The sequence below is a fragment of the Gadus morhua genome, chromosome 21 (assembly GCF_902167405.1).
Source record: "Gadus morhua chromosome 21, gadMor3.0, whole genome shotgun sequence".
Lineage (NCBI taxonomy): Eukaryota > Metazoa > Chordata > Actinopteri > Gadiformes > Gadidae > Gadus > Gadus morhua.
The window spans coordinates 4,731,239-4,757,255 of NC_044068.1; the positions used below are offsets into that span (position 1 = coordinate 4,731,239).

The window sequence follows — 26,017 nt, forward strand, 5'->3', positions numbered from 1 at the left end:
GGCTTTGATTCACACACGGTATATTTACTCTGTTGAAAGACGTGCTGATGCAGCAAGAAAACTGTAACGCCCTTTGAGGTATTGTATCTTAACAAGCTGGTATCGGTCTATTTGTACAAATTAGTGGTTGTTGTTGCTGTTGTTAAGAGGGAGAAGGAAGGGTGTGTGTGGGGTTGTGTGTGTGGGCATGCGTCTGTCCGTGTGTGTGTTTGTTTTTGCATGTGTGTGCACACATGCATGTGTATGTTGGTGTGTGTATGTGGTTCCTTGTGTGTGAGTGTGCGTGTGTTCATCCGTGCATGTGTGTGTGTGTGTGTGTGTGTGTGTGTGTGCATGCATCCGTCAGTGCATGTGTGTGTGTTTGCATGTGTGCTTGGCTTGCGTACGTGCGCGCGTGCGTGTGCGTGTGTGCGTGTGCGTGTGCGCGCGCGCGTGTGTGTGTGTGTGTGTGTGACTGTGAGCATACGTGCATTTTTGTGTGTGTACATGCACATCTGTGTGTGTGTCTATGACGTGTGTGTCGGTGGGGGGGGGGGGGGGGGGGGGGGGGGGGCGTTGGATGCAGAACAGTTTCAGTGGCATCCCTCTCTAGTTTGTGAAGTGTGGTGGTGGTGGGGGCGTGGGTTAAAGAGGAGACAATTAGACCAACGGTTCGATTGGCGTGTGGAGGCCCGGGTGCTGACAGTGGAGAGAAGGCTTTCAAATGTCATACCAATTAATCTATGCAGCCATCAAACAATATTCAGGAAACAAAGTCAGGGGGGGCGATCAATCCGCATCACTTTTCCCCTGACCGGGTTATGGGAAAATTGATTTGTCAAACAAAGCATTTTGGACGCGGCGCATGGACTTGTACCGGATCCATTAGTGTCCATTGAACATTTTGTTTAACATAGGATTCTCATCACAGGGAAAGCGCCGTGTCCTCAGTATTGCCGGCCACCACAACTTTCACCGTTCTGGATACCCGCCCCTTTTACTTGTTTAGAAAGCTTTACTGCTGATTTAGCAATCTCTTTTAAACAGACAAAAAAGCCTTTATTTTGCACATCACAATACACCACCTTCTTCCATAGACCCAAATGCATCCCCATGAAATAACGTGCCTTTTAATACAACATATCTCACCCCTTCTTTCCTCATTCCACGCGTTAATTAACCGTACAAAATGCATAAACAGCTAATGACTCCTTCTACTCACAAGTGTGAGGGACGCTGGGCCCCTAAAAGGCTCTGTATCATCGCTATATCCCGCCGGGGGCCCCCACCACGCCTGCTTTGTACAGTACAGTATATGCGTCGGCCCCTAAGCTGTATAAAGCAATCCCCTGCACACTGTATTGTTCTAACACTGAAGTGTATCACATTGTGCCTGGCGTGCTGTTTTAGAGGGGAGAGAGGGGGAGATAGATAGAGGGAGGAGGGAGAGTGAAGGAGAGGGAGAGAGAGAGAACGAGCTCCCTCTGGGGAGATCCCCCCCCCCCAACCCCCTGACAACGTATCTCTCCCTAAAGGCTAGGCATGGGTGACCTTGTCTTATTCAGTGAGGGCGTCTACAGAACAAAAAAGGAGAGCTGGGTCCTGAATGGTCCATTTCCCCTCTTTTAACACCCCTTTAATGTCATCAGTGAAATATGAAGTCATTAGGCGATATTAAAACACTGCTGACAAACTAATTAACGGGAGACATTAAACGCGAAGGGCTTGATTAATCCGCTTTAACGATTCTTTTTAAGTGGTTCTGGTCAAAATTAATACAGATTTACTGGTGATCTTAAGAGAAAGAAAAAAAAGCTGGAACAAATACTCTTGTGTGTACCAAAAAACTCAAGGGCGATCTGCCGTCATTGGCCTTTTTACCTCTTGGGGTGGATTCCTGTTTGAGCCATGCCCTCTGTGCCTCAAGGCCTTCCCAGAGCATGGAAACTGTGTTAGGTCACAACTTGGTACATGTGGTCATCCTTCTTCTGAGAACCTCACTGCTTATTACCTTGGATGGACGATATTGGGTTGTTGAGGGCGTTTGACTCCTAGCCAAAAGGTTCTGGGTTCGATCCCCAGTGTACGCTGTCTACCTGTAGGCCTCCTCAAGCAAAATGTCCTAATGCCGTACATGCTCCTTAATGATATCGTAAAATTTAATTAAATTCATTGTAAATCGCATTAGTTTAAAGTTTCAGGATCTGATTCTGATTAAATCAAGATTAAACATAACATGCAGATGTAACCCAGCTGTATTTTCAGTCAGCTAAAAATACAAAATACTCGGTTCGCTTTTGATAAAAATCCAGAAGCCTTGTATCCACAAGAAGACCGAAAGGAGGGAACTCCACCGAGTTAATGAACATTGGTGAACGAGACGGCCGCTTTTCTTGTTCCTGAGTTGCCTTTCCCAGTGGCTCGTGAGGAGCCGTCCCCATCTTCTGAACGTCCCGAGGATTACAGGCAAAACCATTTCAATCACCACACACATATAGAGCTCTATAATACTGTTTTGCTGGCCAGCACTTTACTTGAATTAACTTTACTTTATTACTTTTTCTTGTTGCTAAAGACAATACAAGGACACTGAGAAAGACCATACGTTGTTGTTGTTGTTGTTGTTGTTGTTGAGACATTTAAGTATTTGGTTTAACATCCTAAAAAAAAGGGAAATATATGTTATTTTTGTATTTTATTTTCATATTCCAATTGAGGGTTAACCAAAACATAATTGCATTTCCATGTGCTAATTATATATTGTGATATGATTTATCCGATTACGATGAAGAAGATGCGTTTCAGTCCAGCAATTGTTGAATAAATCTGGACACTGCTATCACAACCATAGGCGTAGATTACGGGGGGGGGGGGGGGGGGGGGGGGTGCATGTCCCCACCACTATTTAAAATTCGAATTTTGTCCCCACAGGCAATTTCCTTATGATGTTCTAACGAGTGAAGTCTACATTGATCCTTCGCGAGTGTTTACTGGTGGTCAGGATTTGGCAGATGCAATTCTCCTCTGGGCACTTTTTTTTCTTTTTTTTAAATGCAGCATAACATATGCTACCAGCAGCCCTTGCTCGTCTTCAATAGGCTGATGCTCAGTACCTCGTTTCATTTTGTACCCCCTTTACAGTCTGGCATTGTTTGTCTGGTTGCCTTGTTGATGTCAAGATAAGTGTTAAATTGCCAACACTGTTCTTTGTCCTGTGTGTATTAGTATTACATATCCCGAGCCATGGTGTTTCCAACGCCGTTTTGCAAAACAAGCCAAAACACAAACTGTGGTTTTCAACTTTTATTGTTCGAATAGGATTTCCAACACCTGACAATACACTGTAGAGCATATTATTTGTAATGCAGCGTTGAATGGATGAATAGCTTACATAAGGATACCCAGCACTTTTCAAACCACACTCAAGCTTATGGTTATTGTCCAACGCTTCTAAAAACAAACTGACGCTCTTGATCACAACCCAAGTAAATTCTGTTTATTGGTTACACATACATGAGTCTTTATGCCATTAGATTAAATATTGCATGATAGCAGTCTATATAATCGTGACATAATGGCGACATTATTGTTATGATCATTATTATTGGTGTGTTATTACGCTATTATTGTGAAAGACTGATGGATGCCATTCTTGCATGTTGCTTTTGTTTCTTGATAAATGTCTCCATCTAGTGGACTTTCTAAGTAGGCCTATGCTTTGAAGATAATACGTCTGTCATTACAGCAGCAAAAAATATACGAACTAGCCTGTATAAAAATACACTACAATCAAAGATAACACAATTTGGGTGATTTAAATTTCCATATGAGGCCTCTGAAGTATCCGACTTTCATATCGCCTTTTTACCTAGTTGGTCCAGTCACCCCGATGGACGAACCACTTGCGGAAATTATGAAGAATAGTAACCGGATATTACCGACGGACTAGCGTTGTCGCACTTCCGTGCACGCGAAGCTGTTGCATGCCTAGTAGCTAACCATTCAGGCTACAACGGAAATCTCCCAATACACCTAATTTCCCTTTTCCTCCCTCGAAAGTGAAATATTTCTTAACCTATAGCCGTATTTCGATATAGCCTCGCAATGCAAACAAGACCGCATTTTAAAAGATAGATCACGTTTGGCTCGGTGATTCGATCCAAGGACCGGGTCGTATGTGAGCACAAAGGCCCGGCACACCGTCCCGAAGTCAAAAATGTTTCCCTCCTGGGGAAACTATGGGGGCCATCAACCGCAGAACTTCGGCGGGCCTGCGCCCCGAAAGCAGCACCCTGCCGGCCAGGCCGCCCCGGCGGCGGGCTTCGGAGCGGCTCCTGCTGGGGGTTCCGCTCTGTTCTCCAGCCTGCAGGAACAGCATCTCCAGCAAATGCAGCAGCTGCAGATGCTCCACCAGAAGCAGCTAGAGTCGGTGCTGCACCACAACAGCGCGCCGGGGTCGTACGGGGGTGGCGGTGGAGGTGCTGCAGGGTTTTCTGCACCGTCGTGGCAGTCTGAAGCGTCGGGGCATGCGGACAATGTTTTTGATGGTGCCCCGGCGTTTTATAACCAGGACGAGGCCCAGGCTCAGTCCGCAAGAGGGCATGATCAGCCCCGTCCCCCTCTACCGCAGACCGCCGGGGCGAAGCCCAACCCTCCCCCTCCAGAAGCACCGTCTGGCGGGGGTCCACCGAGTAATGACGGTCCTAAATCGAAAGAGGTACACGAGAACATAATTATAGTATGTATATGCCAGCTCAGGATAGATATGCACAAACCTTCTCAGAAAGTATAAATTCTCAATACTTTATTGAAGATGCCTGCGAACATTAATCGTGATTTTGTAGTGGTGCTTTGCCAGCTACAGTAAAAAGCACATTTGATTTGTAGGTAATTGACGCGGAACACGCACTCTCTCAAACTATCTCTCACACACACATTCAAACTAACCTTGGTGGCGAAGACTTTCTGGCCTTTAGGATGAACTTACAATAATCTATCTATGTAGGTGACATTCCATTCTAGGAACTGAAACAACTGGAAAGCTTCATACTGACCTGTATTACAATTGCCAGAAAAGTTGTTGATCATCTTGAAATGGTTTTCTAGACCAAAGACAGTTAGTGATAACAAATACAATATACTGAGCATGTTAAGCAGTTTGCCCTTCATTGCTTCACCTTTATTCTTTACTTGCTATCACACTCCTCAACAAAGCTCTCGGTAAACCACTTTTTATATTCTGGTTACCGTGCGCAGCACGCTGTGTTGTCTGGTTCTTTATAAGCATCAGTTCTGTCAGCCTTCCTTTGAGTGTTGATTTCATCATACACATTACTATGGAGTAATATAGTAAGTTTAGAAAATGCATTTATCAAAAGCTACTCAAACTACATAATTTTGATACATGCGTCATAAACGACAAGGTATGGGCCCAGCTTTTTGTGCTGGCCTGCCAACAGGGAGAGTGACTGGTCTTTTGACATGCTGGGTTGTTTCCCTGCAGGAGCAGCAGCAGTTCTGGTACAAGCAACACCTCCAGAACCTCCAGAAGCTGAAACATGACGGGGCGAGGCAGAACCAGGCGGCGGGCGACGCCCCTTTCTCGTCCCACGGTCACTCGGCTCCGCCCCTCCCTTCAGAACCACCCAAGAGTGCACCGCCCCCGCCTCCACCCAAAGAGGAGCCCCCCCTTCCTCCCCCACCTCCCGAGGATGTAAGCACGTCTTTTTTGTTGTTGTGTTTAAAGGCCCTATCCAGCTGAGGTTGGATACCATGTTCTAAGCGTCATCATACACCCAGATATTGGGGTAGGGCATGCGCTTTCCAGAAATGGAGGTTGTCGCCAATGCTAAGGTAGAGCTTTACTACAGCAGCACTAAGCAACTCCATCAAGCAACATTCAAGTCATTAAAAACTAAACCTAGTTATCATTCACCCTGCTATGGGTTACAGTTGACAATAGAGAAATTGGTTAAGTACTTGTCAGGTTCACGGCAGCGCAGGCATGTGTTATAACAACGTAATACTGCCTTGTATCAGAGGTAAACATATATACAAAATGTATAATTTGGGTCTTGTGTACAGCAAATATGTACACACACACTTGCTTCATTCAAACCCTTCTTTATTGTATTATTATATGTATTTTATATTTTTCCTTTTGAAAATATCAACAGTAACATCGTATCTTTCACCTAAATTTTACAGAAGAGCCTAAATGAGTTATTTCCAGTCACGTCAGTGTGTTGGTGAGTCTTCATCCGTTATTGATTCCTAATCTATATGCTAACATATTGATCTCCGCCAGCCGGACCTTCCCAAGGACCCGGAGGAGGTGGCGCGTCTGCAGCAGCTGCAGGCGGCCGCGGCGCAGTGGCAGCACGTGCAGCAGCAGAGGGCGGGCTTGCAGTACCAGGCGCTCATGCAGCAGCACGAGAAACTGCAGAACATCCTGGAGAAGTACCAGCAGTTCATCCAGCAACCCGCAAATCTACAGGTAGAGGCAATTTTCATCGGAATGTTATTACGTGGGTACTGGGTTAACCTAGCGATTGTTAGTTATTGAAGTGTCAGGGATATATTGTTTCACTTTCTTATGACAAATGTACTAGTTGTAAGTCTCTTTGGATAAAAGCGTCTTCTAAATGTAAATGTCTAAATGTAAATTACGTTCAGTCATGACAATGTTTAAATCAAATGGCAAGGTTCACTGTTCTGCAGACAGTCTCTATTTAAACATCTACTAGTTAAAACGCAACCAATAGCAGTATTTTATGATGTCACTTTCTACAGTCGATGTCCAGTGAGATGCAGCTCAGGCACTACGAATCCCAGCAGCAGCAGTTCACCAAGATGTACCAAGACTGGGAGCACACCTTCCAGCTCTGGCACGACCAGTTCCAGACCTACCCTCACAAAGACCAGCTGAAGGACTACGAGCTCCAGTGGAAACAGTGGCAAGAGCAGATGAACGCCACCAACGCCCACCTGCAGGAGCGCACGGCCACCCTCAAAACTATGGTGCCCTACCCGTCCTCCCAGTACGGCGGTGGCATGGCGGACCAGTACAGTCAGTACCCGGGGAAGGACTTTGCCGGTGGTCCTCAGGGCTCCATGTCCCAGGGCCAGCCGTCACAAGGCTCAGCATCCCAAGGCCAGCTTTCTCAAGGTTCAGCGTCCCAGGGTCAGATGCCCCAAGGCTCCATGCTCCAGGGTCAGATGCCCCAAGGCTCCATGCTCCAGGGTCAGATGCCCCAAGGTTCCATGCTCCAGGGTCAGATGAACCAAGGCTCCATGCTCCAGGGTCAGATAAACCAAGGCTCCATGCTCCAGGGTCAGATGAACCAAGGCTCCATGCTCCAGGGTCAGATGAACCAAGGCTCCATGCTCCAGGGTCAGATGAACCAAGGCTCCATGCTCCAGGGTCAGATGAACCAAGGCTCTATGCTCCAGGGTCAGATGGCCCAAGGCTCCATGCTCAAGGGTCAGATGTCCCAGAGCCCAATGTCCCAGGGTTCGTCGTCCCAGGGGGCAACTTCCCAAGGCTCCATGCTCCAAGGCCAGATGTCCCAAGGCTCCATGCTCCAAGGCCAGATGTCCCAAGGCTCCATGCTCCAGGGACAGATGGCCCAAGGCTCAATGCTCCACGGTCAAATGAACCAAGGATCGATGTTCCAGGACCAGATGTCCCAAGGTTCAAGGGCCCAGGGTCCAATGTCCCAGGGCCATATGAACCAAGGTGCAAGGCCTCAGGGCCAGATGAACCAAGGCTCAAGGCCCCAGGGACAGATGTCCCATGATCAGATGTCCCAAAGCCCAATGTCCCAGGGTCAAATGTCCCAAGGCTCAAGGCCCCAGGGACAGATGTTGCCCCATGGCCAAATGTCCCAGGGCCAGATGTCCCAGAGCCAGATGTCCCAGAGCCCAATGTCTCAGGGCCAAATGCCCCAAGGCTCCATGCTTCAGGGTCAAATGATCCAGGGACAGATGTCCCATGACCAGATGTCCCAGGGCCCGATGTCTCAGGGGCCAAGGGGTCAAGGGCCGAGGGGTCAAGGGCCAAGACCTGGATTCGGACAACCCTCAGAGCCTAATGCTGTCAGAGGCGGTGTTCCTTCCCCTATGGGAGAAAGACAGATGGGTCCCGGACACTACGGCCCAAGAGGACCAAGGTGAGTTTACGATTACTATGACGATGTGATATATTGTAAACATTCTTGTTAATCTTTACGTCATTGTTGCTCTTGTCATAATAATTCCTGGTTGATTCTTTAATTTTTCATGTATTCATTTATCGACAGGCCTGATGGTCCGAGAGGGAACGGCCCCAGGTTCGACCAGTCCCAGCAGCGCTTTGACGGTCCTTCCCGATTTGAACGGCCCCCGTTTGATCAGAACCCGAGAGGCTTCGGGCCACGCTTTGGTGGGCCGCCGCCCCGATTCGACCAGCCCCCGAGACAACCCGGACCCCAGAACCGCTTTGAGCGGCCGCCCGGACCCCCGCCTCACTTTGAGCGCCCCCAGGGACCCCAACAGCGGCCCCCAGCCCCAAACCAGCAGCATCCCTCCGCCCCCCATCAAAGGCCTCCAGCGCCCAATCAACGGCTTCCAGCTCCCAACCAGAGGCTTCCCACACCCAACCAGCGCGCGCCCACCCCCCAACAGCCCCCAGAAAAGGGCCCCAAGCCCAAGACGGAACCCACGAGTACACCGCAGACCAATATCGTCTCCAAGACCCCCGTGAAGCCCGGGCCCATCCCGGCCAACAAAGCAAAGGACTCCTCGCCGAACAAGGGCAAAGGGGAAGACATGGCGGACGACAGCCTGGACGGCACCACCGGCTTCTTCCTGCCGACCGACCCCATCCCGCAGACGACCCAAGGAAAGGAAGACGCTAAAAAACCACCGGGCACTGCTAACGATAAACCCAGTGTTACGGCTCTTCCGCCCCCGGCGTCAAAGAACACCGCTCCGGCACAGGCCAACCTCAAACCGGGCGGCCCGGGGTCAACGAACACCCATGGAGCCCCGAACGCCACCAAGCTCCCCGACGCCAAACCACCGGCCAAACCTCCCGCGCCACCGCAGCCCATCTCCGAACCGCCCAAGCCGCCGCCCGCCATGGCACGGGGGCGGGGCAGAGGCCAGGCTCCGACTCCGCCCCCCCACCCGCGGGGGCGGGGCCGCGGGCTGCCGGCGGGGCGCGGCGGGTTCAACAGCTTCCCGCCGCCGGACCAGATGGACGGCGTGCCGTTCGGCTACGGGGAGCCACAGAGCGAGGAGGCGGTGCCGCAGGAGGAGCAGGGCGACTACTACTGGCAGGACCCCGCCTACGAGGAGCCCCCCGCCGCGGCGGACGAGGTGGAGCCGCCGCTGGAGCAGGAGCTGTGGGTCCCGGAGGAGCACCACTTCTCCCAGGAGGACGACTACTACGGGGAGCCCGGGATGGGAGGGCCCATGATGGGAAGGGGACGGTTCCCCCAGCGGAGGGGAGGGCCCCCTTTACCCAGAGGGGGACCCTACATGGGCAGAGGGGGGCCCCCGATGGGCAGAGGGGGGCCCCCGATGGGGAGAGGGGGGCCTCCCATGGGGCCCTACATGGGAAGAGGCGGGCCGCACATGGGGATGGGCGGGCCGCACATGGGCCGAGGTGGGCCGCCCATGGGGAGAGGGGGACCCCCCATGGGGAGAGGGGGACCTCCCATGGGGAGAGGGGGACCCCCCATGGGCCGAGGAGGTCCGCCGGGGGGGCGAGGCGGACCCCCCATGGGGATGGGCGGGCCGATGGGAAGGGGCGAGCCGATGGAGAGGCACTGGGAAGAGCCCGAGTCGGCCGAGTGGGGGGAAGAGGAGCCTTACTGGGAGGACTGGGGACCTCCCATGAGGGGCATGAGACCCCCGTTCCCTCCCGGGCGGGGACGACCCCCTCGCGGCCATCCCGGCATCATGCACCCCGGCCGGGGGCGCCCCGCGTTCCCCCCGCACGGGCCCATGGACCACGGGCCGCTGGGACCCCCGGCGGACCCCGAGGGCATGGAGCTGGACCCCATGATGGACCCCATGATGGACCCCATGATGGACCCCATGATGGACCCTATGATGGACCCCATGAGGCACCCCATGCACCGGGGAGGCCACGACCCCCGTGGCCGGCCCATGCGCCACGACATGCCGAGGGGCCGCATGCTGCCGCCACTGGAGGCCCGCGAGATGCGGGAGCCGACGGAGGAGGCCCCGCCGTACGACGAGGACATGGAGAAGGACCCCGAGTGGCACCGGCCGCCGCCGCCGCCGCAGCCTGGAGCTCTGGGGCGGGGGCCCCCCCCCGCGCCGCATGAGCTGATGGACCGGGAGCCCGTCCGGGGGGGCCCTGCGATGGGCATGGGTCGGGGGATGCAGCACTCCCCCGGGGGGCCCCCGCACGAGGAGGGCCGGCGGGAGGCCATCGTGGAGGACTACGGCCACGGGGAGGCGCGCTACGGCTGGCGCCCGCCGCCACCACAGCCCCGGGACTACCCGCCCGACGACTACGACCGCGAGCGCCGCTACCACGACCCCGACTGGGAGCGGGAGCGCTCCACGCCGGCCCGGGACTTCTCGCCCCGCCCCGAGCGCTTCAGGGACGGCGGCTGGCCGGACGAGCGCGAGCGGGCGCGGCCGTACCCGTACGACGAGCCGGAGCGGGCGCGGGAACGGGAGCGGGCGAGGGGGGAACTCCGGATACGGGAGTACCGGGACGAGGCGCCGTACCGACGCGAGGAGCCGCCCCACCCCGAGTGGGAGCGGCCGCCTCGCCCGCCCCCCCCTCCGCTGCCGGAGAGAACGTACCCCCCGGAGTACGAGACCCCCAGGCCCCACTACGGAGACCGCCGGGGGGAGCCCGCCGGCGGCATGGACGCCATGGCGGCCCCGCAGCCGGCGACGCCGGGCGGGGGTCACCCGGACGCCCCGTGCGACCCGGCCGCGCAGGGCGGGAGCGCGGCGGGGGTGCTGGCCCTCTCGCAGCGGCAGCACGAGATCATCCTGAAGGCGGCCCAGGAGCTGAAGTTCATCAGGTGGGTGACCCCCCGGGGACCTCCCCCCGGTGTCTCTGGGTTCTTGTTGTGAGATGAGCCCAGCATGGATCAGTCGGTGATGTTCTCACACCTGTTTGCAAGAGTACTGTTACCGCGCTACTGTCGCACTGAATATTGGTCGTGGGTTCTGTAATTTGATGGTTGTATTAAATCTATTTATGTAAAGAAACGAGGTGAATAGGACTTGGAACATTAATTAATAATGTTTGACCTTGTTACATCTGCTATGTTTAGTCAATATGGCAAAATGTTTTTAGTTAGATGCATGGGACAATATGCTTTGGTTAAATGTCATTTTGTTATTTTCTAATGTTTTTATCCTCCGCCTCCTTTGACAGAGAGATGCAGGAAGGGGTGACAGACACCCATCCCGCCGCCACAGACGTCCCTCCTGAACTTCCAGCCGGCCTGCTGGGCTTGGAGATCCCCGCAGAAGTCAGGAACGCTCTCAAGGTCCGACTTAACATTATGATTATTACTATATTATTATGGGAGGCTAAACCTGTGAGCGGTCAATGGGGTCAACACCATCCCGATAGTACGAGAAAGGGTTGGAAGAGAGGGTGTGACATGCCACCATCCACCATCGCGATGGTGGATGGTGGCATGTCACACCCTCTCTTCCAACCCTCTTTCTTACAACAAAAGTACAAAAGTCCCAAATCCCTAATGGCGTTCCTGGTCGGTGTATGTCGTTTGTGAACGTGTATCTCCGTCCACAGGGCATGGTGGCGTCTGCGCAGCCAGCGGCTGGTGAGCCGGGGGCCTGGGACAGCATGGCTCACAGCGCAGGCTACCATCCGCCGCCCCCCCCAGCAGCCCCTGCACCCTCCATGCTCCCCAAGACGGTGGACTACGGACACGGACACGGTAGGGCTACGCCATTGGTCGAGATGTTCACATTAAGGGCATTTAGCAGACGATTTTTAACCAAAGCGACTTGCAGTGGGTACCAGATTTTGGTGGATTGGTTGAGACTTAGAGGTTGTCATGGCATAACTACATTACCATCTGGTAGGGGTGTGAATCTTTGGCTTCAGTCGATTCGATTCGATTAACGATTGAGTAGTTGGCGATTCGATTCAAGGACAAATTTTTTTTTTTGGAACGATTCGATTCTGTAAACCACGATTCGATTCAGTAACTTTGAACCAAAATTCTATATCCGTGAAATAAACATGCAATAATGTGACACCCCTTGTCAATTTTACCATTATTCTTTGCGAAGCCAAAATGCTTCCACACTTTGGATTTCAAGTTTGCTGGTGCATTAACAATCTCGCTGCCGCTCCCTGCCATGTTTGAAATGCACCAGTAGAGGGTGAGGGAGCAAAAAAACTCTTGTGGGACTTCCTTGCAAGCTGACTAGCTGATGACAGAGTTACGGATTACCGAGCTGCACTTCACAAAATAAACGTGTAAACTAAGTCTTAAAACATTAATCATAATCGATTCATACGATTTAAAGTATTTATATCGATTATTGGTGAAGCCAAAGCGATTCATTCTATTTATTTATTTTAGCAGATCGATTTGGTTGAATCGGTAGGACTGACAATCGATTCATCGATGCATCGCATGAATCGTTACACCCCTACCATCTGGTTATGTTATGGAGACGGTTTCATCCAAAGCGACTTACTGAGTTGAGAAAAACTTTGAGTATTTAGTGTTTTTACCTGCCAAATGGTCAAATCTGGCCACCATTGGCAAGTTGATTTTGGACCCTGCATGAGGTACGTCCCATTGAACAGCAGTAATTGATTCGTGGTAACTGGCGGTTGACCCCAACCTGTCCCAATCTACATCTTTATATTCCTTTACCTTCCCAGAACCAGGTACCACGGTGGAGCGGATCTCGTACGGGGAGCGCATCGTGTTGAGGCCGGACCCCCTGCAGACTGACCGGGCGTACGAGAAGGGTGAGTCTCCCGCCAAAGAAAGCTACACAACTTTTTTTAGGGGAATAGGGAAAACATAAAGTTTCCCCTTCCGTTATGTCACTTCATTCCCACGTTCACTGAGGACCCGTTATTCCCATTCTCCCATTTCCCTCCAGAACCTCTGGGACTCAGAGACCCGTACGGCCGGGACCCCTACTACGACCGCCGGCCGGACCCCTACCCCGAACGGCGGGAGTACAGCCGGGAGCGGGAGTCCTACCGGGACAAGCCCCCCCCGGACTACGAGAGGGACCGCTTCGACCGGGAGCGCTACCCCCCGAGAGACGACAGGTACGGTCTTCCGTTCGACGTCAGTCTGTTTTCTGGAGAACTTTCCTGACGTTTAACATGGCTCTCTCTCTGTCTGCTTTCGCCTCAAGCACCCAATCGATGCTGGTTGACGAAAGGTAGTGCATCATGTTGTGTGTCTTACATGTGGTTTGAGTTTAGCCGGCATGTGCGCGTGTAAACGTTTTAGTAATTGAAAGTGAAATACTATACCACCAGGTGTGTGTGATTATCTGTTACAAGCTGTTTTGAAAGTCTGCCTCTTTTGTCATCACAAGTGGGCGTGTCCATCACACATCTAGGTTGACACGCCCACTTGTGATGTCAGAAGAGCAGATTACCAAAACGGCTTGTGACAGCAAATCACACCTTTGTCACCTTTAATAAAAAAGACTGTTTCGTACAAAAAAGAGGAACCTACTAATTTTACTTTTGTCCTCTTTTCTTTCCCTCCTTCTGCAGACCTCCTTTCGGGGCCCACCCCCCCCGGCCGAGCTACCGCGACCGGGAGCCCCGGGAGGACAGCGATGGGCGCGACCGCGAAGACCCCTACGCCCGGCCCAGCTACGACAGACCCCCGTACGAGCGCACGCCGCTGGAGTGCGGCGGGCCACCGGAGCGCTACCCCCACCGGTCCTCGCCGTACGGTACGTCAGTCATCCAGTACGGCGTTGGTGTTGTCTGTTATTCCCCTCCCTCCAGCCTTAGGGATGGAGGGAGGGGACTGTGCTCGCTAGCCAGGGGTTATGGGTTTGAGTCCTGTCTGGGGTGTTATGGAAGGGCCCGAGAGCCATGGTTATGCTAGCGGGGTATTTTTCCAGGCATTTTCCATCTTGGATTAGTGCGGAGTTTTTGTTGGCTGCATTTCTAGGGTTTCGGGAGTAGACTACGCTCGCATCATTTTGTGAATTTGATGGTGTATAAAGGGGCTTCGTATTGTATCTTAAAAAGTCATTGTGTTGTTGTGGCAGCTTTTCATTCATGGCCTGACATTTTTTGACATTTATTCGAATGTCTGTTCCAAAGATTGAGATTCTTTTAGATTAAGCAATCTACGTATATAAGTGTGTATCGGTGCTCTTTAAAATGCCCAAATTTTTAATGCACTTTTCCTATTGAATCATTAGCAGACACATTGTATCAAAAGAAAATAGAAACAAGCAAGTGAATCTTTCGTTTCGGTTGAATGTGGGGATGCACCGATCGTGAAATTCAGGGCCGGTACCAATGTTTAAAATAACAATTTGGCCGATAACCGATACCAATGTTTTTTTTGTTGTTATTTATTCCCCCTTTTGTGCAAGGTAAACAAACCCTAACCCCCCAAGAACGCACGCAGACGTGCACCTCTTATACACGCACACACAATGACACAGGGAGAGGCTTTTATGATTTGTATGAAATCAATGTTTATTTCAACAACTGCGCCATCAACATTCAACATCCAAATTATTTCAATGTGGGCTTAGGCAGATAGGCCTACATGCGCCAAAAAAAGATCGCTAATTATTTTACTGAACACAGCCTGCATGCCGGTAAACTAGACACGTCTTTAGCATATGGAAACTATGGCCAAAGAAATAAATTCACACAGTGTCTTTTTACAATTTATTTGTTTCCAGCATTCGTAGTGTTGATCAGCTGAGAAATAGTCTGCCAAAGACGTTGACGTCGCTTAGCAACCTAGGACGCTTGCGGAGTGATACAACGGGGAAAAAAAAGGCGCCCGTGTGCATGTGTGGTTTGTTTCCCAATAAAAGTGAAAGAAAATGTCGGTCATGTGGGAGTATTTCACTGTCTCGGAGAAAGATCAGCGATATGCAGTTTGTAAGACATGTTCCAGTGACATTTCAAGAGGAGGAAGCATTAAACATGTAAACATCGGCCACTGGCATCGGTGAATGTCATCTTATTTTCCGATGTATCGGAAAATAAGATGACATTCACCGATGGCAGTGGCCGATGTTTACATGTTCAATGCTTCCATCCCTAGTTGAATATCATTCATGTGTCGAGGTTGGGCCCCTTACTCAAGGATGTCCATATGTAGACCAATACTTGGCACGAAGACCCTCGCGGCTCTGTCATGAAACTCTTCCCTTGTTTCCCATCGTCTAGGGGAGAGGAGGGGCTTCCCCGAAGAGCGTGGCCCGGGCCCTGCTTCGTCCCAACCCCCTCCTCCTCAGCCTCAGCCTCCCCCCCCGCGCGCCGAGAAGAAACCAGAGACCAAGAACGTGGACGACCTCCTCAAACCCCCAGGCAGGATGTCCCGCCCAGAGAGGGTACGCAAACCCACCGCCCGGTGCCTCTCAGTCAGCCTAAAACATGGTTCAATTACATAAATGTACTGAATGTTTAAATATGTGTGCATTGTTTTTCAGATTGTCATCATAATGAGAGGGCTTCCCGGAAGCGGTAAAAGTCACGTCGCCAAGCTGATCCGAGTAAGTGGATTTGTGGGGGCATTAGTTTCCCAGATGTTGTTGACATATTGAGGTATATCATATCGTTAGCCTCATTGCCTAGTCCTATTTGGGCCAAATTTTGTTATCTATCCTAACTGTACTCTCGTAACTCTGCTGAATCACTGTGCCTCATTGGCTATATCCTAAGCCAATCAGAATGCTTTATACATTCTAGGGTTGCCGCGGTATACGTTATTACCGGTGTTACCGATGTTGAGGCCAACACCGTTTACTCTGTGTTTTGATCGATAGTTTCAAAGTTAAAACCGTTTATACCGGTGTTTACACGAGCGCATTACTTGGTGTGAAAATGTCCACACCGCGGCAACCCTAATACATTCCATAATCACTATCTGCCGAAGTCATCTATTTGACAGTCATTTTTGACGCTAAATACAAGATGAACCTTCAAATATGACTTAAGCAATTGGCTAACGGTATATAACGGTCTAGCACACGTTAAAGTAGCAGGTTATGATCCACCACCTAACCTTTTACCCTCTGCCCCTGTCTACCTAACTTGGTGTGTCTTTTCTCCCCGTCCTGCTCCTGAACCTCAGGACAAGGAGGTGGAATGTGGGGGCGCTCCACCCAGAGTCCTGGTCCTGGACGACTACTTCATGACGGAGTCGGAGAAGGTGGAGAAGGACCCCGACACGGGAAGGCGGGTGAAGAACAAGGTCCGTTCTGACCAGTCCTGCCCGATTTTTTTTTTTTTGGAAATGTTGTGTATTTTTTTAAGGAGAAATTTCAAAGCTCTCAATTTCAACGTTTCTTTTTGGCGAGAAATGCTGAATAAATGCATCATGTTTTTTTTTTGGTTGTTTTTTCAAACTCAAAAACAATCATTTGAATAATCGTGATTTCAATATTAACCAAGCTAATTGTTCAAAATCGCCCTCCTCAGGTGCTGGAGTACGAGTACGAGCCGGAGATGGAGGACACGTACCGCAGCAGTCTGCTGAAGACCTTTAAGAAGACCCTGGACGATGGCTTCTTCCCCTTCATCATCATGGACACCATCAACGACCGCGTCAAACACTTTGAGCAGTTCTGGAGCGCGGCCAAAACGAAAGGCTTTGAGGTAGGCCAGGCGTTTCCTCTTTTGGGGGTCTGGGATTAATTTCACAACACGCGTGTGTGAGGCAGTCAGTATTCACCTGTTTGGGCAGAATGGCAGAGAATGACAGTTCCCCTGAATCTACGCTGAGATGATGCTCTGTGATCGTGGCGAGATGTTTGTCAAATGTTGTTGTCCCTGTCACCACAATGGCCACGTTCTCTTCTTAGGTCTACGTGGCTGAAATCACGGCCGACAACCAGACCTGTGTGAAGAGGAACGTACACGGTCGCACACTGAAGGACATCGCAAAGGTCTGTCGCACTTCGGCTCATAGCAAAGATTCATATTTGTATTGGTCCATAAGCATACCAATGCATACTTGTTGCTGATAAATGCAGAAAACACGCTGGTCATGGAGGTTGTGTTTGGGTGTGCTTTGTTGGTCCCACATGTTAATCCAATAACCCCAACGACAGTTTAGAGTTAAGACTTTTACTGAACGTTAGCACTTTACATGCCACCGCCATTATTCACACTCAAAGAACAGTTATCAACCTTCCGCACATGCCCAGTAGATGACAATACATTCATGGAGGTCGTGTTTAATTTTCCCAGATGTCGTCCAACTGGGAGCTGTCGCCACGTCACATGGTGCGCCTGGATGTCCGCTCTCTGCTTCAGGACGCTGCTATCGAGGAGGTAACGTCTCGTCCCTGAGCTATTGTATCCCGGCATTCCAGCACTGTACCCTCTTACTGTTCCCCTACCGTTGTATCACGAGAGCCAGTGCTTTTCCATCCTACTGTTCCCCTACCGTTATAAATGAGACCCAGTACTGTTCTCCTACAATTTTAACATGAGACCCAGTGCTGTTCAATCATTAGCTTGTCAAGCCATGGCAAAGTGTACTCCAACATGGATTCGATTACAAATGAACTGAACCCCTTTTGCATCGGCAGGTCGAAATGGAAGACTTCAATCCTGAGGATGAGACCAAGGAGATGAAGAGGGAGGAGGAGGAAGAGGGTGACATGGTAGGACCACGCCAACAATCGCTGTTGTTGCTACATAGTCGGCAGTCTCATTTCTCCACCGATTGATAGTCATATCTATCACGGGAGGTGAACCCTTAGCCTCTTTCATTTGACTCAACAGGTCAAGCCGATTGTATTTGCATAGCCCTTAATCTCAGCCTCAAAGGGCTTCACAGGCACACATTATACAGCCTCTACACTACTGCACTAAATCCATCAAAACGTTACAAATAACTGTTGCCTCGAAAATTAGGGATGTTTTTATGATTATAGCTGAGGCTTAAGATTTTAAAGATTATGTTTCGTCATTCACAAACAAAAAGTTGAGTTTTAGGTAACTTGTATTGATTGAGAAGAAAAATATATTGACCCTTGCAACATTGAAAAAGATAATGTCTATATACTTTGTAGATTGGCTATTCTTCAGCACTAATGTTAGATTTTTGTTTAATTCGTGAATCAATGATTTTCTTTTGGCTCTGGCAAAAACTCAACTGTCAGGTGAAAGCTGAGAACTTTCCTCGCGTGTAGAAAGAACAGAGAAGCCCAACTCTGTAAATCTAAGAAACGCAAATGGCCAGGTTTGACTGACTCAAGCCTCAGCTCTGAAACCCTTGGGTTCTGTGAACCAGGGAACCTGTATCCATGTTTACTGTTGCCATGACGACGTCGATATGTTTTCGCACACTGACCCAAGCCAAACATTAATCATGCATTTCACCCTCAAGTAGCTTTCCACGAAATGCACATTGAACTCTCCATGACGGCAGACAATTTCTAATATGAAAACCTTTCGCCAGTAGAGGTTTTGTGTACAAAATGTGTCATTGAAAGGAACATCATTTAATTTTGATTTGATCAGTTGTTCATGAGGTAAATTCACCACATTACTAACTTGATGTGCACTCTCCTTCTGGTGCCTCTTAATATCCGTCCTCATCTGTGGTTATTATTACTATTCAATGTTAACTAATGTCCACAATGTCTGAGCGCTGACGGTATTTTTCCACCGAGGGTACGGTTGCAAAGCATTACAAATGTACTGCTGGAATCCATTAGTGTGCTGGCACCTGCCTCAATTAAATGCAGCAATTGTATTAATAATCCTTTGTTTTCATACAGTTGGTTTTTACACGTGTGAAAGTAAGCAAACAAAAGTTCTGTCTGCATCCAAACGCATAGGATGCACAAACAATAACAGCACTTACAAAAAGTGGTCGATGGTAGACCACAGGGTAAAGTGGATGAGTGTGGAAAAACCAGAGCAGCCCTAAAGCCTCATAAGATTCATAAGGCTTTTATCCAAAGCGACTAACAACCATTTTTATACACACACCGACTGCGGTGTCAACCATGCAAATCGACAGCCAGCTCGTCAGGAGCAGTTAGGACGAGGTGTCTTGCTCAGGGAAACCTCGACCCCCTCAACTAGGAGCAGCACGGGTTCGAACTAGCAACCTCCCGGTTACAAGTCAACCCGCTCTAGCTTCTGAGCCACTGCTGCTAATTTCTACTTCTTTGTCAAAGAGCTGCCGTAAGTGGGTCGCCACGAAAACGCTTGCATGTGTCGTTCTGCGTGGTGAGCGTCGTCTGGCAATAGAGTACGTAGACGGCGTCGTACTCACGCACGTGCTGGCGAACATTTTTCAACTAGCCTATCGAGAATGAACTGGTACTCGTCGCGGGAAAGATGAAACGGGCCGTCTGGACGCGTAGCTACGTTTTTCGTTACGAGAGAAGGCCCCCTATGGCAGCTTTATGACACAAGATGCATGGACCACCAGCAGTGGGTTTTAGTCTGATTCAACCGATCACAGGACAACATCAATTTATTTTAGTAGGAAGTGACGTAATCGGTAACACCGGTTCCATCTAACACTAATGGTAACACCAAGAGAAATGCAGCGATTATAAGGAGGCTTTCAATCAAACAAGCCGAAAGCAGGACAGCCATGGCACACTATAAAACTATGACAAAGACGTACAGTACGTTTACATGCAGTTTGGTTAAGGCTGAATTAATGGATTTACATGCCGATTACCGTGCTTACATGGCCACCAATTTAATTGCAGTTTTCGTGATCTGCATCTTGGTTCATGTAAAATATTGTGGAAGATCCCCTTTGTGGAATCTTTAAACCCTAAGTCTTTGGTTTATTTAAGGTCTTAATATGACAAAGTAAATAAATGTATCTAGATGTACCAACTGCATTATGATTGGGAATTGATCTAATTGTCAAACTGACCTTCATTGTTTGAAGAGATGAAATACAACGCTGCTCAGGCGGAGCTTCAACATCCAAATACACTCTGGTGTTATACAACAAGTGTTCAAAAAGCCCAACTTTCTCGCAGACATCACAGTCTACCACTGCCCAGAAAGAGCTCCACACAAACCGCGCCGTCAGTGCCCTTTGGTCGTGACGTCAGACCACCTCGGAAAAGGTAGTCTGACGTCACGAAAAGAACTGCGTTCACAGCACAGTGGCAACACAGTGTTTCGGGGAGACTGGCAGACTTCTTTTAGTAACAGTGTTAAAATGGTATCGATTATAATGTTGATGACATATCAGGTTTTGGGTTCACTGGCTCTTTAAATGGCAATAACTTTTCCACTGATGGTCATAAACAAAATTAAGATCAGTTTAATGGTAAATCTGATGCTTAAGTTTCCTTCATGTCATTTGGGACACAATGTGATCCTTCCACCCAAGAAAATTTCTTTCAACTGAAAAATATTGTTTGTTTAACTGAGCGGGAATTCCGGTTCTCCATTTTAAACCCCCTCTCTTGGCATCCCCATCATGGGTCATTGTTGATGGGTTGAATCAAGTCGCAATAATTTAACAAAAAATAAATGTATCTTGGTAGACTGCAAAATTATCTAGTAACAATACTTCTAACAGAAGCCAAAAGTTTTTACTTCCTAAAATTACTTGAATAATATGCAAACAGAATTCTCTGATTATACCATATAATCTAGCAAACAGGATTCAACCGGATTTTCAGAAACATTGGAGAATCCAAGCTGTAATCAACAAGTCTTCGGCAAAATTCAGATTGCCTGTTCGATGGAAAATTCAGAATATTGCAAAAGATTTGTATTTTTTAGTTTGTTGTATGGTAATGCAAGGATTTCCATAATGATGAAAAGCATCATGATACAAAGTTGATTGTCTTGACGTTAATGTGATATTAATTATAGTTAATTACTTATTTATTTGATTCAGTGAAAGATAATGGTAAATATTAAAATTACAACGGTTTTCGAGACTGGTATATTAAAATACAAACTTAATATTTTCATCTTCTGTATATAAATGTAAGTTAATTTCTAATCCAAAACTCTCAAAGAAGAGTTAAGACACATGACTCATTACATTTTAAAACGGAGTCGACATGGGATGTGCTGCTTAGTTTCTTTGGGAGATTTTGATGAGATTTCATCATGGCATTCGAATATAATGAAAAACATATACTTTTGTAGCCTTCATTTGGAGCTATGGATTTATATATTTTGTTCATTATTCAGTACTCATTATTAAATGACTACAAAATGTACCACTGTAATTTTAACACTTAAGTATGCTGTAAAAATTATTCCAACATTTTGATTTTGATGTCAATGGAATTGACAAAATATTTAAAAAAAAAAAAATGTTTTGCTTCTTTCAACTATTATTGAGACTGGGTATTTTTCAAGTTGGGAATGTCTGAGGATGCTGAGCATACACACTATAGTGTGTATGCTCTATAGTTTTTCTATTATCTATAAATAGATATTAGCTTAGATCACCGTGATCTGGCTGGTATGTGTTGTCAGAAACTAAAATGCAAGCTTCAAGACTGAAGCTTACATCAATATACAAATGCTGGAAACTAGACAATTGGGGTCATTCTTGACCTTATATTTTTTGTATGAAATATTTGGTGAAATTGATTGCAGAACCAATTCACACCAGTAAATTACAATTCCTGAAATAAGAGTGGCTACTATAAATATGAACCAATTATTTAGCTAGTGGAAATTCAGAATCGATTGTGAAAAATGTTTGATCTAACAACCATTTAAAAACCTACTCAATCCTAAAATTCTAAAGGTAAGCTTGATAGACAGAATGTCAAAAATAGATAGGCAGAACGGATCAATAATTTTGATTCTATAATCTCCAAAAAATACTGTAACAAAGAAATGGATTCCCATAACGGTGAAAGGTTTTTAAGGAATGTGCACATACCGCCACATAGTTTAAATTACAAACATCATAAATGTTACACATTAGCTGGATTTTATTTTAGAGTTTCTAGTTATTTTGTTCATGACAGAATCCCCATATAGGGTGTTTTCTTAAAGGTACAATATGCACTGTTTATTTTTCTTTTAGATTCCGATGTTATTTTTCCTGCTTTTACTGCTGGGGATTTTGGAGAGTACGCAGTACTGGACGTAGCCTGAAATTGCAAATAATGCATATTGTACCTTTTTTAAGATTCTTCACCTTCAATCCGTTCCAATAAAGCATCAGCTATGTCACATTCACTTTATAATGGGAAAGCTATATTGTGGGATTGTTTGGTTTAAATATGTGCTGGCCAAAATCCCTTACTTCACTATCCTTGTATATATGGCCCCAGAAGTCCTTCATCTCAGAAAGGGCCCCTATTTTACCACCACCAGGGGGGCTGGCTAGTCATGGCAAGCCTTTCGTGACTTATCAATTTATGATCACAAGTGGGCGTGCCCAGCAGGAAGAAGTCCACGGGGGGGGGGGGGGGGGGGGGGGGGGCTGACCAGGGAGTAAATCATTCCATCTGTGGATGGATTGTTTTGGTTGATAGGCTGGCTTGGGGCCAATCTGCTGAAGACCCGGTGGTAAAATAGTGGCCCTTGACCTAAGCAGAAGTCACCGCATCATCCATGTTTGCATGCGACTGTGTTAACATGTCCCCTACAGTGTTAATGTCATTAAATTCCAACATGTCATTGTTGACGTTTTGCTCTTATAACCTCAACCAAAGAATCTTTTGTCTCCTCTTTTCAACCAATCTCTCTCTCTCTGTCTCTACCTTCTCCCCCAATCCCCCTTTCCCCCTGAAGACATTTAACTGCTACAGTGTTTTGTTCTGTATAATCTAGGGTTACATTCCAAAAAGCAAATGGGAGATGGATACGTCTGAGGCAAAACTCGGTGGGTATTTTACTTTTATTGAGTTTAATGAATAACTGATCTGATACGCTGCGAAGAGAATCGGCTCTGGCCTAGGGTTAGGTAGCGGTTGATACCGGTTTCGGTACCACTATGGCACCGGTTCCTTTACGACCGGTAAATACCGGACCGAATTATTTCAGTGCAGGCTGCTGATTTAAATATCCGTCCTTAGGTTCTCTAAAACCAACCCGCCCTTTAACTGTTGGGCAAGAGCCGAACAGAAGCATAGCTTGTCAACATCACTTGATGGACGCTCAGCCAATCAGATAAAAGAGGCGGGTGTAACGTTTTCGTTAACGATAAGTCTGGTTGATTGGTTCTTTTTTAACGTGTACGGTAATATGCAAAAAATACTTATTAATGTAATAAACAAAAAACATAGTTCCTAAAACAACGTTGTATAGTAGACATGTTTATTGATCTGTCAATTTAAAATAAAAAACATAAGTTTGCATTTATTTTGACGTTATTAGTATTGTACTTTGTATTTGAGGTTAAATTATTAAATAGATGTTTAAGGTCGTATATATATATTTATCAATAGTTTGTTCAATTTCCTTGCATTTGTGATTTATGTGTGATCAGTTCAGGTACTGTTAAGGCTCCGGCACCCTTTTAAAAGTAACGTTGTAGCACAACGTTATCGGAAAAACGAAACCCAACCCTACTAGTACCAGACTTTTTCCGGATATGTTAATACATTTTCTAAATCAATCACATTCAAGTGTGACTTTTTTAACCTGTTAACTGAATTTTCCAGCTCTCATTCAACATGAATAGACGCTAGATTTTCCACAATCGACATTCTTGAAATTGCATCGGTAACTCTTTATGCAAACTCTGGCAGGGCAGTTGTAAAAATAATTTAAATTCATGAATTTCTAACCACCGTCCATCCTTTAATTACGTTTGCGGCTTCGTTCTCCCGTCCCCACAGACAAGCTGGACGGCATCGTTTGCGGTGGGAAGAGGAAGCGGGAGGGCGTGGCAGGCATGGAGGACTTCCTTCAGCTGCCCGACGACTACGCCACGCGCATGTCTCAGCCCGGCAAGAAACGGGTAAGTGGACCCACGTCCTCGTCGGCAGCTGATTGGCTGAGCCCACTTAAGAGGATCCACCCAAAAAGTCAGACCTTTGTAGAAATACCAGGTATCCGGGTGTAGTTGCCTTCATCCATACGTCTCACAATGCCATGAAAGTGGGTATTCTCGAGCTGCATGAATCGAACCCTTAAACCCTTGTAGGGTTAATACCATACTCTCCCAGATGACCAGGACTGGAACATATCTAAACATACCATCCACAATAATTGTCATGATGGTTATAAGGGGAATTTGGGTAATTTCAACATTTCATCCCAAAAAATAATCAGAAATATCCATGTTTTTCGCTCGCCCGTGACCCGTCATCGTTCTCTTTTAAGGTTCGGTGGGCGGACCTGGAGGAGCAAAAGGAGGCGGACCGGAAGCGTGCTATTGGCTTCGTGGTGGGTCAGACAGACTGGGAGCGAATCACAGACGAGAGTGGCCAGCTGGCCCAGAGAGCTCTCAACCGCACAAAGTTTTTCTAAGAAGAGAAATCTGTCATTCCTCTTGTCTCTTGGAGAACTGGTACGTACTTTGTCTCCTTGATAATTTCGTGTTCGATAGATAGTTGAGCGGTCAATGGGTATTTTCACAGAGCTTCAAAAGCTGGACTAGAAAGTAAATTGTGCTTTTGAAAAAGTCAAGCTACTACTAGCTTGATTTCATTGTCGCGCTGGAGTCTAGCTCAACTCTTACGGACTTCTTTAGAGAACAGCGATGGATCATAAAGAGGTTTGGATGTTTCAAGACGCCAATACATCTGGAAAGAGACGGGATAATTAGCTAATGTTTTAAAATTGTTCAATCTTGGCTGACAGGTTTTTGGGGTGTCAGAATAAATGTTCCTCTGCTGTGAATCAGATATCGACCCTGGTGTCATAAACATCAGACCTTAGTGTTGACCAACTTGGTAGAGATTACACAGATGTTTCAGTTGATGGCAAATCAATAATGATGTGTTGAATTTGTTACAGATCTCCACTTAGTGAAAGCAAACGACTCGACGGTGGAACAGAACAGAAACAATAGTGTTACTGCTGCTTCTTAGATTAACTTAAATGTGAAATGGTTTTCTTTTTAATTCTAAGTGCGCTTTATATGAATGATACATTTAGATATAACGGTCTCTCTGTGATACTTTATTGTGATATTATTTTTTTTCCAGGCGGGTTTGCGTTGGCTGTTTTATACTCTACGGGCTCTATGTGTCTAGCTGTAGCATTCTTGTTTTATGAGTAATTTACAAAACAATAAAAGTTTTTAAAAAATGAACACCTGTTTCACTTTTGCTTTCATTTTAGCCTTGTTCCCTTAAAGAATGGACATTTTAAGAGGAACTACCAATCATTGAAGCCGACATCTCGAACCAGAAAGTAAATGAAATGGAGGTCCTACCCACTGGAAAGGCTTTGCATCCAGCCCTGTAATAAAGAGTTGGGCATTGCATATTTTTGCTGTGAAGCATCATTTTGAAATGCAGCAAATGGACACTTGAATTATTACCATGGTGAATGAGAATGATGAAGGGCAATAATATCCTTAATGCCTACGACGTGTGCTGTTTAATTCACTTTGACCCTGCCCGTTGTACTGACAAAATGTCATCCACAACATACATCTCTGATGATTGGTATCTCAACACGTTTCATCAGTATTAGTCAATTGTAAGTACTGTACATTGAATGCAATTCTTGATGCAACCATTCAAGTATCTGTTGTTTCAGATCTTTCCCAATTATACGGTTCTCCTGTTAAACTTGTCTTGGACATTTTATAAAACAAATTTGAAAATGTGTTCGAATGATGGGTCTAGATCTGTCATGGTATATTGAACATGGAAACAAATGGCCTTATCCTACTGCATTGAATTGAGC

General features: G+C 47.5%; 1 protein-coding gene across 3 annotated transcripts; it reads left to right on the forward strand.

Moving 5' to 3' along the window:
• Positions 1-3,935: 3,935 nt before the first annotated feature.
• ylpm1 (YLP motif containing 1) lies at positions 3,936-25,415 on the forward strand. 3 transcript variants are annotated; one of them, XM_030344894.1, is made up of 22 exons: positions 3,936-4,696; positions 5,483-5,692; positions 6,287-6,475; positions 6,772-7,237; positions 7,328-8,150; positions 8,280-11,033; positions 11,393-11,507; positions 11,777-11,924; positions 12,887-12,976; positions 13,114-13,288; positions 13,748-13,932; positions 15,404-15,567; positions 15,667-15,729; positions 16,311-16,430; positions 16,658-16,834; positions 17,041-17,124; positions 17,429-17,512; positions 17,773-17,847; positions 22,985-23,036; positions 23,995-24,116; positions 24,482-24,668; positions 25,118-25,415. In XM_030344894.1, exons 1-21 carry the CDS (start codon positions 4,196-4,198, stop codon positions 24,626-24,628), a joined length of 6,744 nt encoding a protein of 2,247 aa, XP_030200754.1. In that variant the 5' UTR covers positions 3,936-4,195; the 3' UTR covers positions 24,629-24,668; positions 25,118-25,415. The 3 variants fall into 3 exon arrangements, with proteins under 3 accessions (XP_030200754.1, XP_030200752.1, XP_030200753.1); XM_030344892.1 differs by having other exon boundaries at positions 6,772-8,150; XM_030344893.1 differs by having other exon boundaries at positions 5,489-5,692; positions 6,772-8,150.
• Positions 25,416-26,017: the final 602 nt, after the last annotated feature.

What these genes read in the sequence shown, in the direction of transcription:
- ylpm1 (XM_030344892.1), top strand. Translation starts at nt 4,196, where the DNA reads ATGTTTCCCTCCTGGGGAAACTATGGGGGCCATCAACCGCAGAACTTC. An exon ending in AGCAACCCGCAAATCTACAG is followed by an intron (nt 6,476 to 6,771) that starts GTAGAGGCAATT and finishes CACTTTCTACAG; the next exon opens with TCGATGTCCAGTGAGATGCA. An exon ending in GGATGTCCCGCCCAGAGAGG is followed by an intron (nt 15,568 to 15,666) that starts GTACGCAAACCC and finishes ATTGTTTTTCAG; the next exon opens with ATTGTCATCATAATGAGAGG.